Source organism: Talpa occidentalis, unplaced genomic scaffold (assembly GCF_014898055.3).
Source record: "Talpa occidentalis isolate TD23 unplaced genomic scaffold, MPIMG_talOcc4v2.1 talOcc4.7, whole genome shotgun sequence".
NCBI lineage: Eukaryota > Metazoa > Chordata > Mammalia > Eulipotyphla > Talpidae > Talpa > Talpa occidentalis.
The window spans coordinates 41355876-41378713 of NW_023605083.1; the positions used below are offsets into that span (position 1 = coordinate 41355876).

At 39.7% G+C, this 22838-nt stretch overlaps 1 protein-coding gene across 6 annotated transcripts in view; it reads left to right on the plus strand.

Annotated features, from left to right (window-relative positions):
- Window positions 1-22838, plus strand: part of GDA (guanine deaminase) — a 178210-nt gene that overhangs the window by 95992 nt on the left and 59380 nt on the right. Inside the window, exon 1 of one of the 6 annotated variants that reach the window (XM_037494943.1) lies at window positions 9197-9692. The exons of the other annotated variants lie outside the window; for them this stretch is intronic. Coding sequence (XP_037350840.1) covers window positions 9570-9692 — 123 coding nt within the window. The 5' untranslated portion in view covers window positions 9197-9569. Of the gene's footprint in view, window positions 1-9196; window positions 9693-22838 lie in introns of those variants that run through there. 6 annotated transcript variants of the gene reach the window in all.

Here is a 22838-nt window from a genome sequence, read left to right on the forward strand (position 1 = left end):
ACTTTGTTTTTCTCTGTTGATTATTTCCTTGTTGAGCAATACTTCCTGGGAAATACAAGATTCTACAGTTTATGGAAGATAATATCAGCTAAATATAGATTTCCTGCTCTATTCATTTTGTTTTTCTCCTACGTCAGTTTCCACAATAATATGGGTATAATCAACCCATTTTAAATTCTCTTTGAGTAAATACATTCTTACCTGATAAAGAAATAAGGTGTGGTTCTGGACATCATGGACTACTTTTTTTTCTTTATGTTTTCAGTTTCAATCAATGAAAGAAATTACATGATCAAATAATTAAAATGGCAATAACATTTGTGTACTTTTTTAGATTCCAACTACCATGCTAAGAATTATATCTATATTGTTTCACTTAATTCTAATAGAGAATAATAGTGAAACTGGGAATGTGTATTTGTATTTTTATTTTTAAAAAGTGAGATTTAAGTGATGGCACGTATATGAGTGTATCGTCATAAGGAGAGTGTGTAGAAATAGGTAAATGATGTGTAATGTGGACAATTCAGAAATGATTAATGCACCCATATCAAAATGTCTCCACAAAATTGGTCAAGACCAAGCTGGAGTGAGATTTTAGGAATGTTCCATTGGGCTCTGTCTTGAGCCCTGTCCTATTTGTAGTTTTTCACTCATTGATTTGTTTGGTATATACATCTATGAATGGCATATGACTTTGAGAAATAACAGACTCATTGGATTGAAAACAAACAAGATGATCATCAGTAAAGATAATGTAGACCCTTAAATTTAGGTTTAGGAAGTTAATTACATTTGTATAGAATTTTATTAATAGCACATTAGAAAAGATTTGCGTACACTATGCATTAATAACATGACATGGCTGCCAATGGAGCAGCTGTAAACTTAGGCTGCATAATAGATGCATCCTGTTCAAATCCAGGCAGATAAGTTTCAAAATACTCAACATTGGTTGCACTTTTAAAAAATATTGTAACAGTTCCAGGTGTCTTCCTTCAAACTTCCAGGTAATGAGAGTCAACAGAGGACCTGCTATGTAACAGATTATGTGTAAGGCATCATCCAATCTCACAACACCCCTGGGAGACATTTAAAGAAAACTGCAGCAACTGGACCTCAGAGAGGCTGGTTTGTAGTGAAGTTGAGATTTGATCTCAGATTGGTGTAATTCCAAAGCTCGTATTAGCCCTACTACATCAGGTTCCTAGAGGGCGCGAAACACTGAAGGGAATGTCTTGGGGGTGGAAATGAAAAGTGTTAGAATAGAAATGAATTAACATTAACTGAGCATTTAGTGTTTTCCAGCCATGCATATTATAGTATTATATACATTATGGTAATTTTAATGTTCCAGGGAAGAGAAATAGGTGTCTACATTTGTGTTTTAATGTAGATTATGTCACATTAATTTATCTAATATTTACTGAGCCCCTATTATCAATACATATCATTGCACAAGTAATTCTGAAAAACACACACCAAATGTATAAAAAGCACAACAAAGATTGCATCTTTTAAGTGTCTTTTCCCATTCCATAGGAGCGAGATTTTTATCACAAATATAATTAGTGGCTTTTGCACCTCCTTTGGAAAGTTCCTTTATTTATACAAAATAGTGATAGGTTCCTTAGTTTATACATAGTATTAAAAATTATCACTTTTAGAAAAGTGCAGAGAAGGAATTTTTTACATTCACTTATAATTTTCTAAATAAGTGTAATTTTATATATTCAAATAATACTATAAGAATTTCTCAGAATTTTTTCTTTAAAAACATATTTTGTCATTTTTTGTTTTGTTTTTTAATATATTTTTTATTTTTTTATATCATTGTTCATTATTAAACAATATTTGCTTCTCCCCACCCCCTCAGGTGTAGTCCCCATAGAGTTTCCTTCACCAGTGCATCCGTGCACCATCACCTCAGTCTCCTATATTCCTGCTATAAGTGAAACCATCAATATTTTTCTTTTTCCTTTTGGCTTATTTCACTGAGCATAATTCCTTCTAGTTCCATCCACGTTGCTGCAAATGGCATGAGTTTATCTTTTTTGATTGCTGAATAATATTCCATTGTGTATATATGCCACCTCTTCTTGATCCAGTCATCTATTTTTTTGGCATTTGGGTTTTTTCCAGGTTTTGCCTATTGTAAATGGTGTTGCAATAAACATAGTGGTACAGGTGTTCTTTTGAATCCATGTTTTTGTGTCCTTTGGGTAGATCCCTAATAGTGGAATTGCTGGGTCATATGGTAGCTCCATTTTTGTAGACTGAGGAACCTTCAGACAGCTTTCCATAATGGTTGGACCAGTTTGCACTCCCACCAGCAATGTAGGAGAGTTCCTTTTTCACCACACCCTGGCCAACATTTGTTGTTACTTGTTTTTTTGATATGTGCCATTCTTACTGGTATAAGGTGGTATCTTATCTCAGTGTGGATTTTTTTGTTTTGTTTTGTTTTTCAATGTGGTTTTAATTTGCATTTCCCTGAATAAAAGGGATGTTGAACATTTTTTTCATATGTCCGTTGGCCATTTGCATTTCCTCTTTGGAGAAATGTCTTTTAAGTTCTTCTGCCCATTTCTTGACTGGATTGCAAAAACATATTTTGTCATTTATCTTGAGTTTCAGTTAATCTTTAATATCCATAGGAAATGTACACCTCTTCAAAGGGGTACTAATTGTAATTTCTCTACTGATACTATTTACCTACTAGGATACTAAGATGAAATTATTTGCCTTCTGCTAAGATAGAGCTCAAATGTGCATGGCTTCTAGGAGCATGAACTTTACATGCATGGGATTGACCTCAGCATAGAGGCTATCATGTCATCAGCTGGGCTGAGCATCTTCTCAACTTTGGAACAACTATCAGCTCAAGCCACTTGAGCTGTGCATTGATATCCTGGAGGAAAACCAATCCTTCTCCATGATCTTAAGAATTAGCACCTAAATAGGATCCATTTCATCCTCTAGGTTTCAGTTGTTCATGTGGCACATGTCTAAATTCTTCTAGTTCATGACTGAGAAATTAACAACTAGTTCCCACAAACATGTGACTTCATGTAGATTTATTGTCCTACTTCGGTTTTTATCAACCTAGAGTCCCAGAATGCTTAGGATTTTTCAACACATTCAAAATTTAAACTATTTCTAACATTTCATAAAGCCTAACAGAATTTGTCCAGCTAGAGATAGATTGCATAAAATGTTAGCTCTGCTTTTGGTTTAAATTATGTTAATTTATAATTATAGTAATTATGTTAATTCAACATTATACCGACATTTCATGTTACTCAGAAATTCTAATTGGTTATTAATTTGGTCTTTAGGGGAAAGCTGGGAAGTAATCCATTCAATAACTATTTCTATTGAATATCTATCTTGTCTTCTTGATGGACAAAATGTTTCAAAAGTTAGGACTTAGTGGGAAAAATAAGAAAATGAGTTATTGAGAGTAAAGATGGATAGAACCAGTGTTAATATGTAACCTCTCATTTTGCAGATGAAGAAACTGAAGTGAAAAGAATTGGAATGACTGCCAAACAATCACTAACTAGTGGCTGAGCAGGAATAGTGACATATAGATACTGACTCTTATGCTTATCACTTGATAGAAAATGCCAGATCTTTATAATACATGTCAGGGCAGACATGTAGACAAAGTAAAACCAGTCTAGAGTATTTGCTTTGAGCTTGTCATCATGGTAGGGAGTGGCATCAGCTAATCTCTGCTAAGACACCACCTGATTCTAAGGAAAACAGTATGAGTAGATGATGTAGCCAGCTACTCCCATGATACTGAAAGCTTCCTAACCAGGAAAAAAAGAAAAATGCTGCATTTTCCTGGTATAAAGCCTAACTCAAAGGAAACTCAACCCTGATGTCTTGAAATTTTTCTTTCTTCATTAAACTTCAGAAAAAAAATCTATGACTTCCTCCCATATATCCCCAAATTTGATTGCTATTCTATAACATAGAGGTAGCTTTTCTTTAGCTTATTTTTCCCTTCTCCAAGCCTCTAGGCTATCTATTAGCTTAGTCTTTTCCATATGTTGACTTTTCTAAGAAAACCTCAAGGTGCTAGTGATGATAATATATCTGGATAATGAGATAGGTATATTTTTTAACAGTTAAATTTTTTAAACAAAACTATGTATCAATTTTGCAAAAGTAATAAAATTGCTACTTAGAAATAACAGACTTTTATAAAACAAATAATGTTAAGAAAATTGTATACATCTGCATTGTTATCAATGTGTCATTTCAAATTCAGTCTTAGTACTTTTAACTGTATTCCTAGCATTTAAAATTTGATATGTAGCATAGCGATAATACACTGTTTGCCAGTCATGCTAAGGAATTCTTGTGGTAACCCTATGAAAACTGTTCATTCCTGCTACTAGAGGTGATGGAAAGATGAGTAGTGTTAGTTGCATATGGGCACAGCAACATGTTTCATAAATTGTCATAACCACTGTGTTTAGCATGGTGTCTAGCATAATATCAATTCCCAATAAATATTTGCTGAATGAATAAACAGCAAAAAATACATAGGGACTAGCCCTGTATTCTCATAAAAATCAGCTAAACAAGAATTGAGCCATATCTCTGTTGCCAGTACACGCAGAAGTGAAATACTAGCAGACATAACTACTGCTACACAGATCAAGTAGTGTGGGCGTGAGGGCCAACGGTGTTTCTTTGATGGGTATGCAAACATGTGTTCTCACTTAAAAACTGGAAAATTGAGATCATTATGCTTTTCTGTCCATCAAGACATCCCACTCAGAAGAACACATTTTTAAAAGGAATGCATTTATCCCATCTCGGATTTTTGGTGTGCCTTTTTTTTTTTTCTTAAAGCATAACGAGCTTGTCAGAGTTTCCATGGTGAACATGGGGCACCATGGAAACTGATGGATTTAGCTACACGAAAAGAATAAATAAAATAGGCTGGCATTTATTTCACTGTGCAATGACAACTTCTCTCCTGGATAGGAGAGGAAAGTGGCTTCTCATGTAACCTGCCTGTCCTTCACGCTCTGCCTGGTGAAAACAAGAGTTGTTCTCACTGGTTCATTTTCCTGACCTATGCTGATTGGATTGTTCTCTCCCCTAGATCTGTTATTCTCACTTTGGTTTCACTTTGATAGTAGACCTGTGTGTCACTAGCAACTGTGGAAAACCATGTACAATGAGAAAATTGTAGATGACAACCCACAATGCAGTGACCAAGTGAGTCATGGCAATATTGAATGGAAAATTCTTTGAAGTTGCTGTGCTGAGATGCACATCACGGTGTGTGAGAACAACTGGATTCACCACTCAGGTCCATCTTCTACTAACTGGATAGGCAAGCCAACCCTCTGGACCTCAGGAGCCCCCTCTGTGGAATGGTTAAATACTCCTACCTTATAGGGTTGTTGTGAGACTCAAAATGAGATAATAGAAGGGAAAATCTTTTTATATATTTAAATTCTCTCTCTAGCAGGAAGGATTGACTAGTTGCAGGTGCAATCATACTAACAAGGTGACGGAAATGGCAAAACTGATCATGCTATTAATGGTCCCATTCTTTGCAATGAGAGGTCCCACCTCTGTCAATGAGAGGTCCCGCCCAGTAGTTGGGGAGTTTTGAGACAATTTGACTCCATCTACAGTAGGGAGCAATGTGATCTTAAGAAATGAAACTTTCCGATTTCTCAGTGTCTTTGAAACATTTCATAGTTAAGTGCTGGAAAACAAAATAAGTAGACTAAAGCTCTGTTTTCAGTTTTACTTCCAATGAATTGCTCACCATTAGCTTGTAGCACTCTTATTTTTATCACTGAAATACAGTCAATAGAGCCATCTCTTGAAATTTAGCATTCATATCAGGCTGTTAAGCACCTCCTATCAGGCAATCTCTGTGTGAAAGGAAGACAAGGGAAAAGGACATGATCTTTAAGAAGACCACAACCTCTTGGGTGAAATTGACTAATAAAGGAACAATTAAGCATCCCACATACTCAGAAGGAGCTCTTAAGAGAAAGAGGCTGTGTAAAGATTTCATGGATGGGAGTAGGAGTGGGCAATTAAACTGAAGGATTTAGCCAGGGGAGAGTGGATTGTAACATGAGGTAAGCAGAGTAATGACAGAAGGCACCATAGGCAGAGAGAAAATCATGCGCAAAGCAAACACACAGGATATGGGAGACTGAAGGGAAGAGAGCCAGAAGAATCCTGTGGGGCCCCGCAAGCATCTCTACTAAGGAGAATCTCTTTTCTTCTGGAGGTTACATGTGAACAGTAGGGCACTCAAAACAGTAGTGCGTACCATTGCTGGATTTCCTTTGGAGAAGTGACTTGGGAAGGATTGAAATGCACCTTTACTGAAGGGGGTTGGGGGGTAGGGGGGTGGGAGGGTGGGGGGTAGGGCTACCAGAGAATAGCAATGAAATGCACATGGAATAATATCTCTAAGACTTTTGCAGTTCTAATATTGCATGAACTTAAACAAAGGCTATGGAAAGAGCTGAAGAATAAGAGCTGTTATTTCCTTGAGAATTTGGAGGCACATAAACACCATTTGTTGCATACTTTACCCCAGTCAGAGTAACTATATTAATCATAAACTGCCTTGTGATGTGCTTGGGCTATGTTTCAAAGGTGAATATAAAAGCTCAGCACACCTTTCTTCCTCTAGACCTCAGTAGCCTTCAGAACATTTCCCTGGGCATACCAGGATGGGAAACAAAATTGCAGGAGAGCCAGCAATTTAAAGGAGTCACCAAGTCTGAGGGTGGAGAATAGATGAAAACAATTGGAAATCTAGGAGTTCCTCATGGGTGACTGAAGTGAATGCATTTATGCAACTTGGCACAGCAGAACTGTGCACTGCTCCAAAGAGCTCTTACCTGGGGAGTGCTAATACCATGTCACCCGGGGGCCCATGACCCTTTCTTCTTTAAGAAGATTAGCTTTGTTTAAAGCTATCTAGTGATTACTCATGTCATAAACCACATAAACCAAATTCCCTAACAATCCCATTCTGTCAGTAGAGTCATACCCCTGTTTGGTATACTTTTTCAATTCTAGCTCATAAACCTATAGACTTTTCATGATTTTAACCATAGTATAAATGCACTTTAAAAAACCTAAAATTTTATTATATGTCTCAGTGGTTACATATTTCCACATTGTTTTTAATACTTGTAAAGTATTCTACTGAGTAGATACATTCTAATTCACTAAACTAGTAGATGCATTCTAATTCTCAATCGTTGGAAATTTAGATTGCTTTCATTAAATAAATGAACACATCTTTTAGAAACACTTAATTGACTCATCTTTTTAAAAGTCAGGTATTTCCTTCATCTTTCTTTCTGAAGTTTGTGTGTATACAAGCCCAGGTCAAGAGGATGTTTTCAGTGTGCTGGCTGTTGGAACTGCAAGGAGGGATTTGATCTGCAGAATCAGGAGAAAATGAGAGGGAGAAAGTGCTAGCGTCTCCATGAGGCAGTTACAATGCTGTCAGTGTTAGGGCTTCCTATCCCAAGTCCTTGGTAAGTGGCCAACCACTTCTGTATATCTGGGACTGAAGAGCTTCCTGCGTCCTGAGATTTGCAGTGTTAAAACATGGAAAGTCCTCCATAAACTGGAATGAATTGTTCACCACAGATATCGATACAGGGAGTTGAAGAAACTGAGACGGGAATGAATGAATCATTGATATAAAGTAGCCCCGTGCCATAAAAGCAGCAACTCAGAGAAAGCCTGCTTATGCACTGCAGTGAAACTCACATCCATTATGTAGGAACCCAAATAGATATTTTTACCAGGTTATTGTATAAATATTTCTATCTCCAGAAAAACCATTAATTCATTTATTCAGTTTATATATATATAGAACAACAGGCACTTTCCTAGGCATCAGACCACTGGTCTTGTGGTATTTACATCACTGTGTCTATATGTGTGCATGTGTGTCGGGGGAGGGAAGCAGAAATAAATGGGAAGAAAATGAGGATGAATATGACAAATGCAATGGCATAATTAAGACACATTCTTGGAATAGAAGCTTTGTGTGGCTGGGGTGTGTAAATGGGTTGGTGGTGGGGGAAGGTTACTCTGAAAAGTGTACATTTGATATCAATGAGAAGTGTGAGCCATGTGAAGGTCCACAGGAGACAGTAGGGGCAGGAGGAACTGCGTGACAAAGGCCCTGAATGGAAACTGAGTAAAGAACTTTGCAGGTATAGCGGAAGGAAGAAATGCTGACCTAACTTAAGTCCTAGCAGCCACCCAGTCCTAGTTTCATTTTCACAGCTGAGGATGATCAGGATGTTGAGCACAGTCTCCTTATCCCTAATCCAGCATGCTCTCCAACAAGCCATGCCACACTGCCATTCCTAGGGAACTGACTTGAGGACTTAATTTTCTCCCCTATATAGTTGGAAGTAAACAGAAGAGATTTGTTTATTTTAAGTATGAGAAAAATAAAAATTGGCATTACAATTGTGTGTGAAGGTACACAAGGGCCAAAACATTGGCCTCAAGATGAAGAGAGGGACTTTGGCATTTAAATTAACCTCCAGGGCCTCCCTGGTGGTACATTGGTTGAGCGCTGGGCTGCGAAGCTGCCCGCAGCCTCTGCAGCACCGGTTCGATCCCCAGCCGCCAGCGAGGGTCCCACATGGCGAGAAAGACCTCTCCTGCCGCCCGCTGCTCCCCTCAGCAGTGTATTTCATCAGTCTGCCTGTTCTGTTCCCCGCTCTGGCTCTGGTGAATTCTCTCACCCTCCCGTGCTTCTGACTGTACCCAGTGCTTGTATAAATAAATAAATAAATCTTAAAAAAATAAATTAATTAACCTCCAACGGTGAGGCCTCCAGTAATTCTGTAATGCCAGTTTCCAACACACCAGGTATGACAAATTCTGCAGCCGGCAGAAACTGAAAGTGAAACTGGTAGCATGCTATCTGACCTTTCACCCATCTGTACCTTGTGCCAGTTAAGACCGTGTGGGTGCTACGGGTTGCAGAGATCCAGGGCTTGGCCACGAATAGCCCCTACGAGTTTAGCAAGCGGGGAAAGCTGACAGACTCAACTCTAGGTGTGCCAGCTAAAGAAAGTTGGAGGCTGGGGGACAGGAAACACGCAAATTTAGTCACCAATAAAAGGTACCAGACTCTTGAATTCTCCAGCTCTTTCCTTTCTCTCCCGCCCCCCTGGGTGGGTGACTCAGCTACCACGGGTTAAAGGAACTGCAACGTGAGCGGAGATTAGGAAAACTCAGAGTTAACACATCAAAAACTAACGCAGGGGAGGAGAGAGAGACCACACCTCACTGGAGTGCGGAGCTTACTCCCAGGAGAAAAATCCTATTGGCATCGAGGAGGCAACGAGCCGGCCCCTGGGCGCGGCCTGCAGGGGGCAGGCGATTGCCCGGGGAAGCGGGGGCAGGACAAGACCGGAGCGGTGTCCGCTCGCAGCCACCGGCAGCCGCGGGAAACCCAGGCGCGTCTCTGCCCGGTGTGCCCTTCTCGGTGCGCGGACCCCACGTTGCGCTCGGCCGCTGACATGTGTGCCGCCCGGATGCCGCCCCTGGCGCACATCTTCCGAGGGACTTTCGTCCACTCCACCTGGACCTGTCCCATGGAGGTGCTGCGGGATCACCTTCTCGGCGTGAGCGACAGCGGCAAAGTAAGCGGGCCGGGGTCTGGCGCACCCCGACGGGAGGGCCGTCAGGTGGAAGGAGCCAGGCACGGTGCGTGGCGGAGCGCGCACCGTGGCTGCGGAGTTGAACTTGGGTGTTTGGCTCTTGGAAACGAGACAGCCCCGGCGCTAGGTTCGTGGGCTGGCCAGGGAGTAACGTGTTCCCAGAACCCGGAGTAGTGGAGTACTCACACCCACGGCTGGTTCGACAGCCGTCCAAGCAGCCGTGGAAGGGAGGGGGGTAGCGACAGGCGAGACACTGCTTCCCCCTCCTTTGCAATTCTTAAGAGATCGTTAATAAACCAGGACTTTTTTCATTCATCTTTATATCTCCGGTGCTTGGCACAGAGCCTGGCACAGAAGGAGCTCCGTAAATTTGATTGAAATCTATTGTGAAAGAAATAACAGAGGAGGGGATCGATGTTATTTAGTCCTTTTCAATATATCGAACAAGCAAAAAACTGATTTCATTCACCTGATTATCCAATAGAGAAAATAGACTAATGAAACAGGCGAGACAATTTGTAATACTAGTTAGGATAATCCAAGAGAAATTATTCTCCCCTAACCATTCCCTCCACACTCATAGCCATTTACATCAAAGCAAACTGTTCCATTTTAAGGTTCAAAATGTCTTCTATCAGTGTATTTTCTACACTTCCTTTTCCAGAATCAGAATTTCTACTAATAACATGGGTAGCTTGATGGCTAATATTCACTGTTCTGGTGGTAACTGCATCAACAGTGGCCTGGCTAGGTGAATAAGTGAAAACCTTTCTGTTTTGAGAATGAAAAATACAGGGATGGGATATTTTTGAGCTGTTCCCCAACTACCAGTTTGGTTAGCAAAAGTATTTGTGACTTGTCAGCTTGAAGATACTATTCCTGACTAGAGAAGCTTCCGAGTCAGTGACAGTTTTGAATCGTGACTTACATTTGTGGATAACTCAGGCTTGTTTTCTTATAGTGCTTAAAAAATATTCCCTCTGTGCATATTCAGAAAACCTGCTGTTGTTTCCAAGGTGATTGGGTTCTCAGAGCTCTCCCCAATGGGGAGACTCCAGTAAACCCTGAGACTGATGAATCATGGTTCTGTGTTCCTGACCTTCAAGTCTCAGGGAATCCTTAGGCTTGGGGCAAGCCCCCAGAAGCACAGGGACACAGATTACTAAGCTGGGGAAAGATGAGAGGTGTTTGCCTAATGACAAAAAGCTGTTTGCTCTTAGGTTCTTTCTTTTTTTATATATTTATTTCTCATTCAAACATTTTAATTAGTAGAGTAGTAGGCAAGGCAGTGAGTTCAAGGACTGACTTTAACCAGGGAAGAGGATTGGGATAAGAAAAGGAAATATTTTATCCAAAAAATTACCTTTTTTGGAGATTGTATAGAAGAAAAATAAGGGTGTCCCAAATGTGCAATTAATTAGTAGTTGACTCAGGGTGTATTCCTAGCTAAGGAACATACTAAGGGTTATAAATTTAGAAAACACACTGTTCCCCCATAAGATACAATTATCTATCTAATAATTGTTCATTGCTCCCTCCTTGGTGAGGAAGGTTGATTCCTGACTCTGAAAAAGGAGAGCATATCATAAATATATATATGTAATTTATGTTTATGAATTTATATATATGTATTATTTCTTCCATTTTGAAAGTGGGATTGTATCACATTTGTGGGATAAATATTTTAAAAATTCCAAATTTCTAAAAATAAAATTACATCCCCATGGAATAAATAAATATGTTAAATCATCATGATTTTCCAATTTTTATTGAGCTCCTACAACTGTTCTCAAATCCTAGAAACCAGAAACTTCTAGGGGTCCTTATTAAGATGCTGGTTCTTGGGCATCATCCTTAGAGAATCTGAATCCTCAGACCTGAAATGGAGTGGCCTTGGCAAGTGTAGTTCCAAAAAGGTTCCAGGAGATTGGCCCACAGGTAGATTACACTGGGCAGCCACCGTATGTAGGCTGTGCAATGGAGCCAGTTGTGTAAGGTCAAGGAGTGCAGTTCTCCATCAAGCCCAAGTCTGGGGTAACATCCTCTGTCCATTTCCTTTTCCCTTCTAGACTTTCCTCCTCATTCCATGAAATTTCATTTAGACTTGGAGAATGGTCATGACTACTTTAATTCATTATCTAAAACTCATTCAAAATTAAGGTAATTAAAATTTTTTCTAGTCTTGGGCATTTTGAATTCAGTGTTAGTTTTTCAATTCAAGTGGCATGTAGGTTTTTATTTATTTTTTATTTTTTAAAGATTTATTTATTTATGCATATAAGAGCTGGGGTGTAGGCCAGAGCTGCCAGGAGGGGGTTAGGGGGAGGGTGAGAGGATTCACCAGAGACAGAGTGGAAAGCAGAACAGGCAGATGGACTGAAATACACTGCTGAGGGGAGCAGCGGGCCAGACAGGAGAGGTCTGCTGCACCATGTGGGTCACTTCCCTGGCCAGGGATTAAACTTGTGCTGCAGTGGCTGCCAAAAGCTTCATAGTGCTGAGACTTAACCCCTTGTGCCACCAAGGAGGCCCGGCATGTAGCTTTTTAAAAGAAAGACTTCAAATAATTCATTTGCAGATATGTGATTAATCTTGAGACACTATATGCTCAAACATTACTAAATTACCTAAATCTTTCTATATGCAAGAGAATCAGGTTGACTTTCAAGATACAGAAAGATGCCTTTGATCTTTCACTGCCTGTACCCAGGAGCAAGTGCAAGGAAGAGAATCATTTTTGAGGTAGTGCCTTGGTGGGACAGGAGCAAGTCCAATGGAGAAACTGAGATCTAGTTTCAAGTTCAAGTCAGGTCTCCATTACTTACTTGTTCTGAGACCAGAGACAAGACACTCAACCTCTCTGAGCCTCTATTCCCTCATTTATAGAATCAGATTTCCTTTTGCTAAGTATTAAATGAGATAATGTATAAAAAGATTTGGCACATAGTGGATACTTAACACATACATTGTTCCCTTTCTTCTCTCTGTCCCTAACAAATCCTTAACCTCTCAATCACTGCAACATCAGGGCATATTTACACATCCATGCCAACCCATCAATGAAGGAAGCTATAGCCTGAGATGAACTGTGTGAAAAGGGTGGGAGGTCACTGGACATCAGCTGTCATGGCCCGCTGGGAAACAAGGATGCATCTGAAAAGAAAGATCTAAAGAGCATTTCTAGCCAACTTCACTCGCACATCATTTTCAGTACCTCTTTTAGTCATCACCATGTCTTTATTCCCATTTACAGAAGGGGAAATTGAGTCGTGAGAAATACCAGATACAGTAGTGTAGCTGTATTTTGAATTAGCATGGATCACAGTTCATGTTCTGTTCATTAGAATAGGCCTGAGGCATAGTTGTTGACCTCAGAGAACTTGCACTTTTAGCAAGGGGGCTAAGATGTGTACCTATAACAAAAGTGGACTGAATTTTGAGCCCAAAATTTGCTTATTACTAGAAATATACTAATACATTGATGAAGAAAACATTCAATTTCTGCTCTGCTCTCATGAAATTGATAATCTAGTGATACATTAACAGAATCTGCTAAGGCTTATCAGAATTTGAACTAATTAAGGGCTGGAAAGAAGGTTTTTCTGAGTATAAAATGACCTTTAAACTGTGATCCAGGAACTCCCCTGGTGGCGCAGCTGTTGAGCGCTGGGCTCTGAAGCTGCCTGCAGCCTCAGCAGCGCCGGTTTGATCCCTGGCCACCGGGCGAGGGTCCCACATGGCATGCAGACCCCTCCTGCTGCACCCACTGCTCTCCTCAGCAGTGTTCTTCGTCGTTCTGCCTGTTCTGTTCCCCACTCTCGCTCTGGTAAATTCTCTCACCCTCCCGTGCTTCTGACTGTACCCAGTGCTTGTATAAATAAACAAAACAAAACAAAACAAAACAAAACAAAACTGTGATCCTAAGGATAAGAAGTTAAGTGAAAGGGTTGGCACGGTGAAAAAAAAGGAAAGCCAGTCTAAATTTCTCACAGCAAAAGGTTTATTGCGCCCCAGCGAAGTTCACTGATCCCCACAGAGGTCAGAGAAGTCGCGCCCCTCAGGGTATGAGGGTAATCTTTTATAGGCCGGGGCCTGGCCTTGATGGGAGGTGGAGTGAAGTTGCTTTTCAAAGAAGTTGTTCTCTCTTGGAGCTTATTGTTCTTTCATGGCTGCTTATCAGCCAGCTCCCAGGATGCAGGTGGCCGGGGCCTGGCCTTGATGGGAGGTGGAGTGAAGTTGCTTTTCAAAGAAGTTGTTCTCTCTTGGAGCTTATTGTTCTTTCATGGCTGCTTATCAGCCAAATCCCAGGATGCAGGTGGCCGGGGCCTGGCCTTGATGGGAGGTGGAGTGAAGTTGCTTTTCAAAGAAGTTGTTCTCTCTTGGAGCTTATTGTTCTTTCATGGCTGCTTATCAGCCAGCTTCCAGGATGCAGGTGGCCGCAGTTTCAAGTTCCTCCCTCTGCTTCGTCCCTGCCCTGGCCTCAACCTCACATTAAGTAGGTAAGACAGTCAGGACTGAAGGTAGAGAACATTCTTGGTAGAGGGAATAGCTTGTGCAAAGGTCCTCAGGTAGAAAAAAATCAAGGCATTTAGAGTCCAAAGTTCTAGGAGAAGGATGACGCAAGGTAAGGCAGGAGAGGCATTGTAGTCTATCAATTAAGAGAGGAACTCTTTTTTTTAAAATTTACTTTTTAATTTTCTTATGTCATTGTTCATTTTTGTACAATATTTGATTTCTCCCCTCAGGTGTAGCCGCCATGTTTCTCCCACCACCACAGCACCTATGATCCATTGTCCCTTGTGCTCTTGCCGCCCCTTTTTTGACTTCTCTCCTTCCCCCTTCCCTGCTGTGTGCCTCAGACCTATAGTTTCCCAAGACAGGAACTCTTAAGAATGCCTCTATCACTTACCACTTGTTGTGAATTTGATCAAATTATTTAATGTTTCTAATTCCAAGTTTCCTCATGTATAAAATAATCACCAGTCTGCTTCAAAGAATTATTGAAAGGAATTAATGAATTAATAATTGTAAAGGGCATAGACTATTAAACCTTTCATGTAGCCCATGACCAATAAACATCATTAGTTTATTATCAGCAAGGAGATGGAGAGAGGTGAATGGAATTGGTAGGTCAAGTCAACTGGATTTGACGATAGGATTAGCAAGATGTTTATAAATGTATTAAATAATATGGTGGGATACTACTTGGTGACAAGAAAGCTGAAATTGAGTTGGACATTAAAGAACACACAGGACTTGAGAATGCAGAAAATTAATAGCCGTGGTGAAGGGAGTGAGTCAATGTTCAATTCCCAAGGATCAGAAGAGTTGGGAGGAGCAAAAGTTCTATTTCCCCTGAGAGTGTATCATCATCTTGCTTTGCTAGGAGTTCTCACAGTCTGAATCACAGTGGTCCTGTATCATCCCCTCCTTCTGTTCAGGAGAGTAAAGACCTATCTTCCTGCCGAGCTCTGGACCTCAGAATATGCTCATGAAGAGGAAATTTGGCTTAAGTTATCCATTATGAGGCTGCCAAATCAGAGATTGGTTTTCATCAAAAACATGCCTTCCTGCCTAAGTATCACATTACTATTTTGTAAATCCCCATTTTCTGGAAGACAGATAGCTTTGTTCAAAGTGCTCATGAAGACAAGAGCATTGGTACCCCACTCAATAGCCAGAACCCTTTCTTCCTTATTAACATATCTTGAATTTGATCAGTCTGTAATGTACCAGGCTCACACATATCATGGGATAAAGCCAGTCATGGTGTTATAGGGCAGCCCCGATACAAAACGGGGTGCCTGACTGGGGGGGTCCTCATCCGCGCACTTAAAAGGACTTATCAATGCTCTACTGCAGGCACACGCGAAAGGTTAACAAAAGGTTTATTTACAAGGAAAGGGGAAATGAGGAAATGTACAACTTAGGGAGAAAAGTGGGAGACAAAGTTTTAAATGAGTCCTACCTGATCCACTGATCAGGAATCCCAAATGGCACTCTGAGAGCTGGCCGCCAGCCAGGAGCTGTGAAACCAGGAGGGGAGCGAGAGAGCAACGCCCCCAAGGCCCACGTGTCTGGTTTTTATACCCAACCTGGCTGCTTAACCCCACCCTCAGGTCCCAGCCACCTTCCCTTTGGTGGTGACTGGATTTGTCTTTCCCAATGTCCTGATGGCTTTGGTCTGGAGTGGGGGTGGGGGCCACAAAGCCTGCATGGAATTAGCTCAGGACATCCTTTCCCCCTAACAATGGTAATCATATACCTATTTCCCAGATATGTATTTTCCAGCTCCCTGGTAGCTCATGGTGACCAGTGAGAACATTCTGGCAAGCAGGAAATCTACTCAGAGGGTTCTGGGGAATATTTTCCTCCCCAATAAATAAACATTGATCTGGGAAGAGAAATCCTGCCTTTTTTGGATACTGTCATCTGAGGAGTAGAGTTACTGCTGACACTGAGACTATGAGGAAAAAAATCAAAAGGATTGCAGAGGCACAAACCCAGTTCCTCTCTAACATCACTGCACATATACATGAATAACATCACTGAATAGTTAACTGACCCTGGAACTGCTACTACCTTCAGGGCTCTTTTGTGAGACAGTGAAACGTCTTTATTGACTACACCTCTGTTAATGGCAGCCAAGCGTGAGTCTATTACATGGCTTTTCCCAAAGTACCATGATTTTTCAAAGGACAGTTAGCTCCCTTCTCCTTTTCCTATTTCTACTTTATTACTGTTGACCAAAAATACCAGTGTCTTTTTAACCACCTGTATCAGAAGTCAAGCCCACCATTTTTCCTCTGAGATTTGTTTGTGCACACCCTTTCTATTGCCACTGGCCTGACTCAGCCCTCCATCGTCTCTTGCCTAAAATATTGCAGGAGCCTCTTAATTGGCTTTCCTTTACCATCCGAATATATTTTCCACATTTATGACAGTTACTTCCTTGGAGCTTGGGGTAGTATCAGGTATCTCCTCTTTTTCAATAATCTGTGGCTCTCAAGTTCCTCCGAGGTCCAACTACCCTTGCAAGACATGGTAATTACGACAGTATTTCAACCCAGCCTGTTTTCCTAATACTTCCTCTTCCTCCATCCTTCTCTTTGACAAATGGGAGGAGGATTACCATGACTGGTTCATACCAGCATGTGCCCATGCGTCTATCCCTGCAGATTTCTTATTATTTTATAGCATGTCGTTTCCTTTTATGCCTCCACTTTGTGGGTGCCAGTCTCTCAGTCTGGAATCATTCTGCTTTTTCAGACCCCTCTTTCTACTTCACTTTTGTCAAAACAAAATTGTGCTCTTCCCTCAAGATTCATTTCTGATATCTCCTTCATCCCAAAGGCTCCCCTCACCACCATTTCCAGTTGAAATAAATGACTCCTTGTCCTCCCATAAAATTTTGCAAATATATGTTCAAAGTAGTGTTTTCCTGATGAAGAACATGGCTTCTGGAGTTAGGCTATGTGAATTCAAACCCCAACTCTGTTCAAGTAAGTACTTGAACAAATTTTCTAACATATCTGAGCCTCATTTATACAATGTGGAAAATAATAGCCCCCTGAAGGAGTTCTGAGGCAGATGAGATAATGTGCCTGAAGCCCTTAACATGGAAATTTCTCAATAAATATTGGCCATTGTTAATATTTTTCTCTCCCTAAAATAATTATTTCTTTTTTGCCTTTGATTATACTTAGTCTTATAGAAAGTTCTCACTCACTGAATTCATTTGAAGTTCTTTGACAAATGGGAGGTGAACTGGAGGGGAGATAGCATTTATTAAGTCATACTACATGTCAGACACTCTGCCAAATACATCAACAATCCTGACATGAACCAACATTGTAATTATCACCTGCATCATCATCCAGCTTTACAAATAAGGAAATGGAGGTGCAGAGAGTTATGAATTGATGGCAGTCACACCCATGCCTTTCTAATTCCCAAGATCTATGTTCCTCTTGTCATGAAGATGACTGACACTGTTGTCCTTAAGGCCCCTCAACATTGTCCTATTATTTTAACACAAAGTAGGTTGTTAGTAAATTGTTTTGAGTGTAATCTGTAATGCCAAGACATTTATGTATGATGTGGATTCACCAGAGACAGAGTGGGGAGCAGAACAGGCAGACTGACTAAAATACATTGCTGAGGGGAGTAGTGGGTGAGACAGGAGAGGTCTGCTGTGCCATTTGAGTTAGCAACCTGGCTGGGGATCAAACTTGTGCTGCAGGGGCTGGCAATAGCTTCATAGTGCTGAGATTTAGCCCCTTGCACCACCAGAGAGGCCGCCAGAGAGATTTTTGAAAAGCATGGTTTGACTTATTCTTTGAGGCTCTAAGGTAACACTGCAGGGCCTGCTTGGAGTTGCCTCCTCTAGTTGTGTCAAGTTGCCTATGAATTCTGGGAATTTCTTGGCAGTCCTGATCAGTTTGGTGCTACAACTGTGGGGCAGTGTAGGTGTGGTGTATCTGACCTTTACTGACTGCCCTGTTGGGTGGTATCTCTTGCAAGTCAGTGGCATACCGTTCACCTAACAGGCATTAATCTCATTTAGAGATAAAGACCAGGTGGAATTCCCTTACTTGCAAGAAGAGGAATCCTATCAGTCTTGTGTTTACAACTCACCCTTCTGTAGCAGGTATCTAAGGCAGCTTTGGAGGGCATAGGCCAACAGTGATGCCTTTATACATTTAAGGAAAGAAGAAAGAATCAGTTGTTGACATAAAACAATGCTGAAGCTAGGAATTAGATTTAAAATGCTTCTTGAACTGACCTACACTCTTACTGGCCTCTAACATGCTTATGAGTGTGCTGAGAAAGGGATTCATGTTATCTAGTTGGAATTATCTGTACTGAAAGCAATTGCTCAAGAGGAGCACATTATTCTTGATGCTGAATCAGACCAGAATTTCTTCTAGATAGATGTTTTATCTTATAATTATGCTTAACAATTCCTGCTCGTCAGTTTGCCTTCCATGAGCACCTTTGACTTGATCAGAAGATGTGACAAAAAGGGTCAATAAAACTATTTGATTAGGCCGAGGCTATGGAGCAGGTCATTGAGAGGTAATCCGGTACTCAGATCTTGGCCATTTGAAATGACTTGTAGATAGATTTCAGAATATAAGAATAGTGACAGGACCGCATGTCCTCCAGTTACACCTTTTAAGAGTGGGCCTTTCCAATGAGTTTTTCATGAACACCAACAGGCAGGATCCTGAATAGTTCTTGTCAGCAAAAGCCTAGAGTGTAACTGATTTGTGGCAGCAGTAAATGGTAACTACTTGCTTTTGCTGATTATACAACTTTGTGGACATTGAAGAACCTAACAGGAGCCTTTTTGATCATTTCAAATCCATTTCAATGGTGAGAAATACTCTTCTCAGGTGTTTGGCTATTTGTTTTCCATTTTATGTTCAAGCCCACATCAAGTACCATCTCCAAAATATTTCCCCATTTTCTATCCTAGAGTGATCTCTCCAGCCTATAAATGTCTCTTTTGTTGTCTATTCTTTATATAGAGTACTTATCCACATTTGCTGACCAAGTACCTTATTTGTATATATTTCATTCAAATTGGTTATAAGTTCCTATTCATATTACTTAAGAAAATAAGTAAAAATATTAGCTACTTCTTAGTAAGCCCAGGATATTGCAAAGAGTATGGGGATTGGTAAATGTTAAAAGACTGAATGATCTTGAAAAATTATACTTATGTACAATTTGTTTGCCTTAGAAGATACAATATTGCAAGTAACAATCTTGTTTCAAGAACGATTTTTATTATACAAACTATATAGTGGAGAATTGAGTATCTGGGGAATTTTTACTTTTCACATTCAAACTTTCTGTATTGTTATTTTTTTATTTTGCTTTTTTAATTTTACATAAAATTCACCATTTTAAGATATACAATTTGGTGATGTTATTATATTCACAATGTTGTGCAATAATCACCACTATCAAGTTCTGGAATATGTTCATCACTCCGAAAGGAAACCCATTAACAAAGGACATGTTTTGGTCATGCTGTGTTGAGATTCCCTTTCGACATCCAAGTGGAGATGTCAAGTGTGTTGGCTTGCAGGTCTGGAGCTTGGAGAAAACATCGGAGCAGGAATTATAAAACACGGAATTAGGGTTGAGAAGAGAACAGAGAAGCTGACATTCCCTCTTCTTCTTTTAACCCACAACAACCACTGACTTATTCTTTTCCCTTCCTTTCTTTGCTTTTATCTTTTAATAGAGAGACAAATAGTTTATTAGATAACCAGCTGAGGATTTGAACCCAGGAAACAGCGCAATGGATTTTACTCTTAGAGAGCTGTTCCCCACTGATTTGTTCTCTATCTCTATACACTTGTCTATTCTGACATTTCATATTAATGGACACATGCAATATGTGACATTTTGTAGCTGATTTTTCCACTTAGCATATTGTTTTCATGGTTTTCTATGTTGTGATTTGTTTCAAAACTCCAATTTTGTGACTGAGTAATAATCCATTAAATCCATGTACTCCATTTTGTTTACCCATTCATTTGTGGATGGGCAGTTGAATTGTTTCCACTTTTTGCCTATGGCCAACAGTGCTGCTATGAAAATTTGTGTGCAAGTTGAAATTAATTTATTTAAAATTTTTTTTCATGGCTTCCTATTGCTTAACAATGGAATAAATCTAGGTCTGGCCTTGCTGACCATTGCCCAATCTTTTATATTGTTTATGCCTTTGAATATTGCTAAAATTGCTTAGCTCCTTTGTTCATAGGCAGAGTTAACCCCTGGCTCCTTCATGACATCTGTTTCCAACTATTACTTAATCTTATGAGTCTCCACCTAACCTTGAAGGCAGCAATGATGACTTTACTACTTTAGTATTCACATTCCTAGCCTGTAGTGGACACTCAGATCAATACTTGTTGGGTAAATGGTACTTGAATATTTTCACTGCAAGAAAACTAGGTTGGAAATGTTCATTTTAGAAGTCAGCAAAATGTACAGCCAACTAAAAATATCTCCTATAGCCAATTGTTTGAATAAGAACTCTGGGTGTTTCTAATCTGGATGCTTGGTTCAACGAATTTGGCCACTGGGAACTGTAATTAGTTTCATGTCCTACTGAATAATTAAGAACCCTGGAAGAGTAGGTTTTAATTGGGACTCTGAGACCTCATAAAGTTCTCAAATGCCTTTAACTTGGACTATGTTAAGAATCTGGAATAATGTAGATTATATAGGCTGCTTACTCCCTTTGGTTTTATATTGTGGTTTGTTAAGTGTTCACTTCTTCACAAAATGGTAATTTATTGAAATGTTTCCTGTAAATTGCCAGTTACAATTTACAGTCCTAGAACATGGTAGACCCTCCATAAATAATGACTCTTATTATCCATCTCCTGTCACTCAGTGTTTTACTGTGTGCTTTAGCACAAAATTGGTATTCAGTAGGTGCTTTGGAATGAAGGGATGCATAGAATGGATGTCTATCCTCTGTATGCTATTCCTTTTGTTGTACAGATAGTCCTGAGGAGTAGACAGGACATAGTTAACCAAAATTCTCAGTTTGGTTATAACCAATATAAATGAGGGTACAACACAGGAAGTTATGTAAACATGTGTTTATTAACTATTTGCAAATATTTGAGTAGATGCCAAAACATTGGCAAATATATATGTGCCAGAGCTTCATTGCAACCTTCTTAATAAAATTTTACTATCTTATTTCAGAAATACAATTTATAATTTCAGTATCCCTAGAAATATTGGCATTCACCAGTATTTTTGCTTTAAATTGTTGATTGTTAGTAGTGAAATTCTTTACATTTCATTAAAATAAAACAGGTTAACTTTTCATGGTGAACATAATATAGTATATACAGATGTTGATTTGTATTGTTGTATATCTGAAACCTATATAATGTTATAAACAAGTATTATTTCAATAAAAAAAGCAATAAAGAACAGGTAAAGCATCATCTTTCCATAAGGTTGAGATTATTTGAAATTTAAACAAACAAATAAAACCAGGTAAGACAATAGAATTAGAAGTCTTCTCTACTTAACAATGCAATTTGGTCCTAGGAGAACATTTTTGGGCTCTGCCTCCTTTAAGGTAATTGAGAAAATGCACCCCCTCCCTCATTCCGTTCCTCCAGGGTGGATGACTATACAAGAAAGATTTAATCCAGCGAAGAAAGACAACATATAAATGACTCATATTAGGAAGGAAAACTACAACCATTATATGTATGAATGGAGGCCTGTACAATCATTCATTTTTTTTTTTTGTTTCTTTCTCTGTCTAGATAATCAAGTAGGAAGGAGGAGAAAAACAAGAAGACTTTGCTAGACTTACCCCAATTGCAATTAGAATAAGGAAAACTAATTATGTAATCTAGACAGGATGGGATGCTTCAAAAATGCCAGATCATTGGGCAGATAGAGTGAGCAAATAGTAAGAGGAAAAGACATGGAGAGGAAACTGTGTGACAATTATGACTAAAAACAAACACATCAGTGTTTGGACTTCCCAGTCTTTTTGCCCACATCATGAATGCCACTCACCCTTCCCTACTACACCTTATCCATCCCCTCTTCCAAATCATCTTGATTATTCTAGTGTTCACAGTTTTCTCTGGAGTTTTCCTGTTTCCAACTATAATGCCATTTTGGCTTTTAAAAATATACCACCGCGAATTGTTCTAGTTTCTTGTATGCATATAAAGTAAATGCTCTTGAAAGGCAAGGATTATTTTTTTATACACTTGTCTGAATCCCTAGCAGTTTTATGAGTATGTGATGTACATTTAAGCAATATGTATTCCCTTGATTTATCGGTTGAAATACTGCATAATCAGACATGACAAAAAAGTAGGCCAAGAAGTACATTTGAAGCAGCTTCCTGCCAAAACATGGCATTTCTTCTCCTTTGCATGCAATGATTTGATTGACATGTACCCCATTACAGGCCCTTGATGTGCACAGGTGTGGCTTTCAAAGATGAAACAGGAAGGCATTCATAATGTTGTTGAGGTGTATGTTTGATTGGAAATTGCACATTGGTGCATTGTCATTATCACTTAACTGGCCTGTGAACCTAGCTGGCCTGTCAGCATT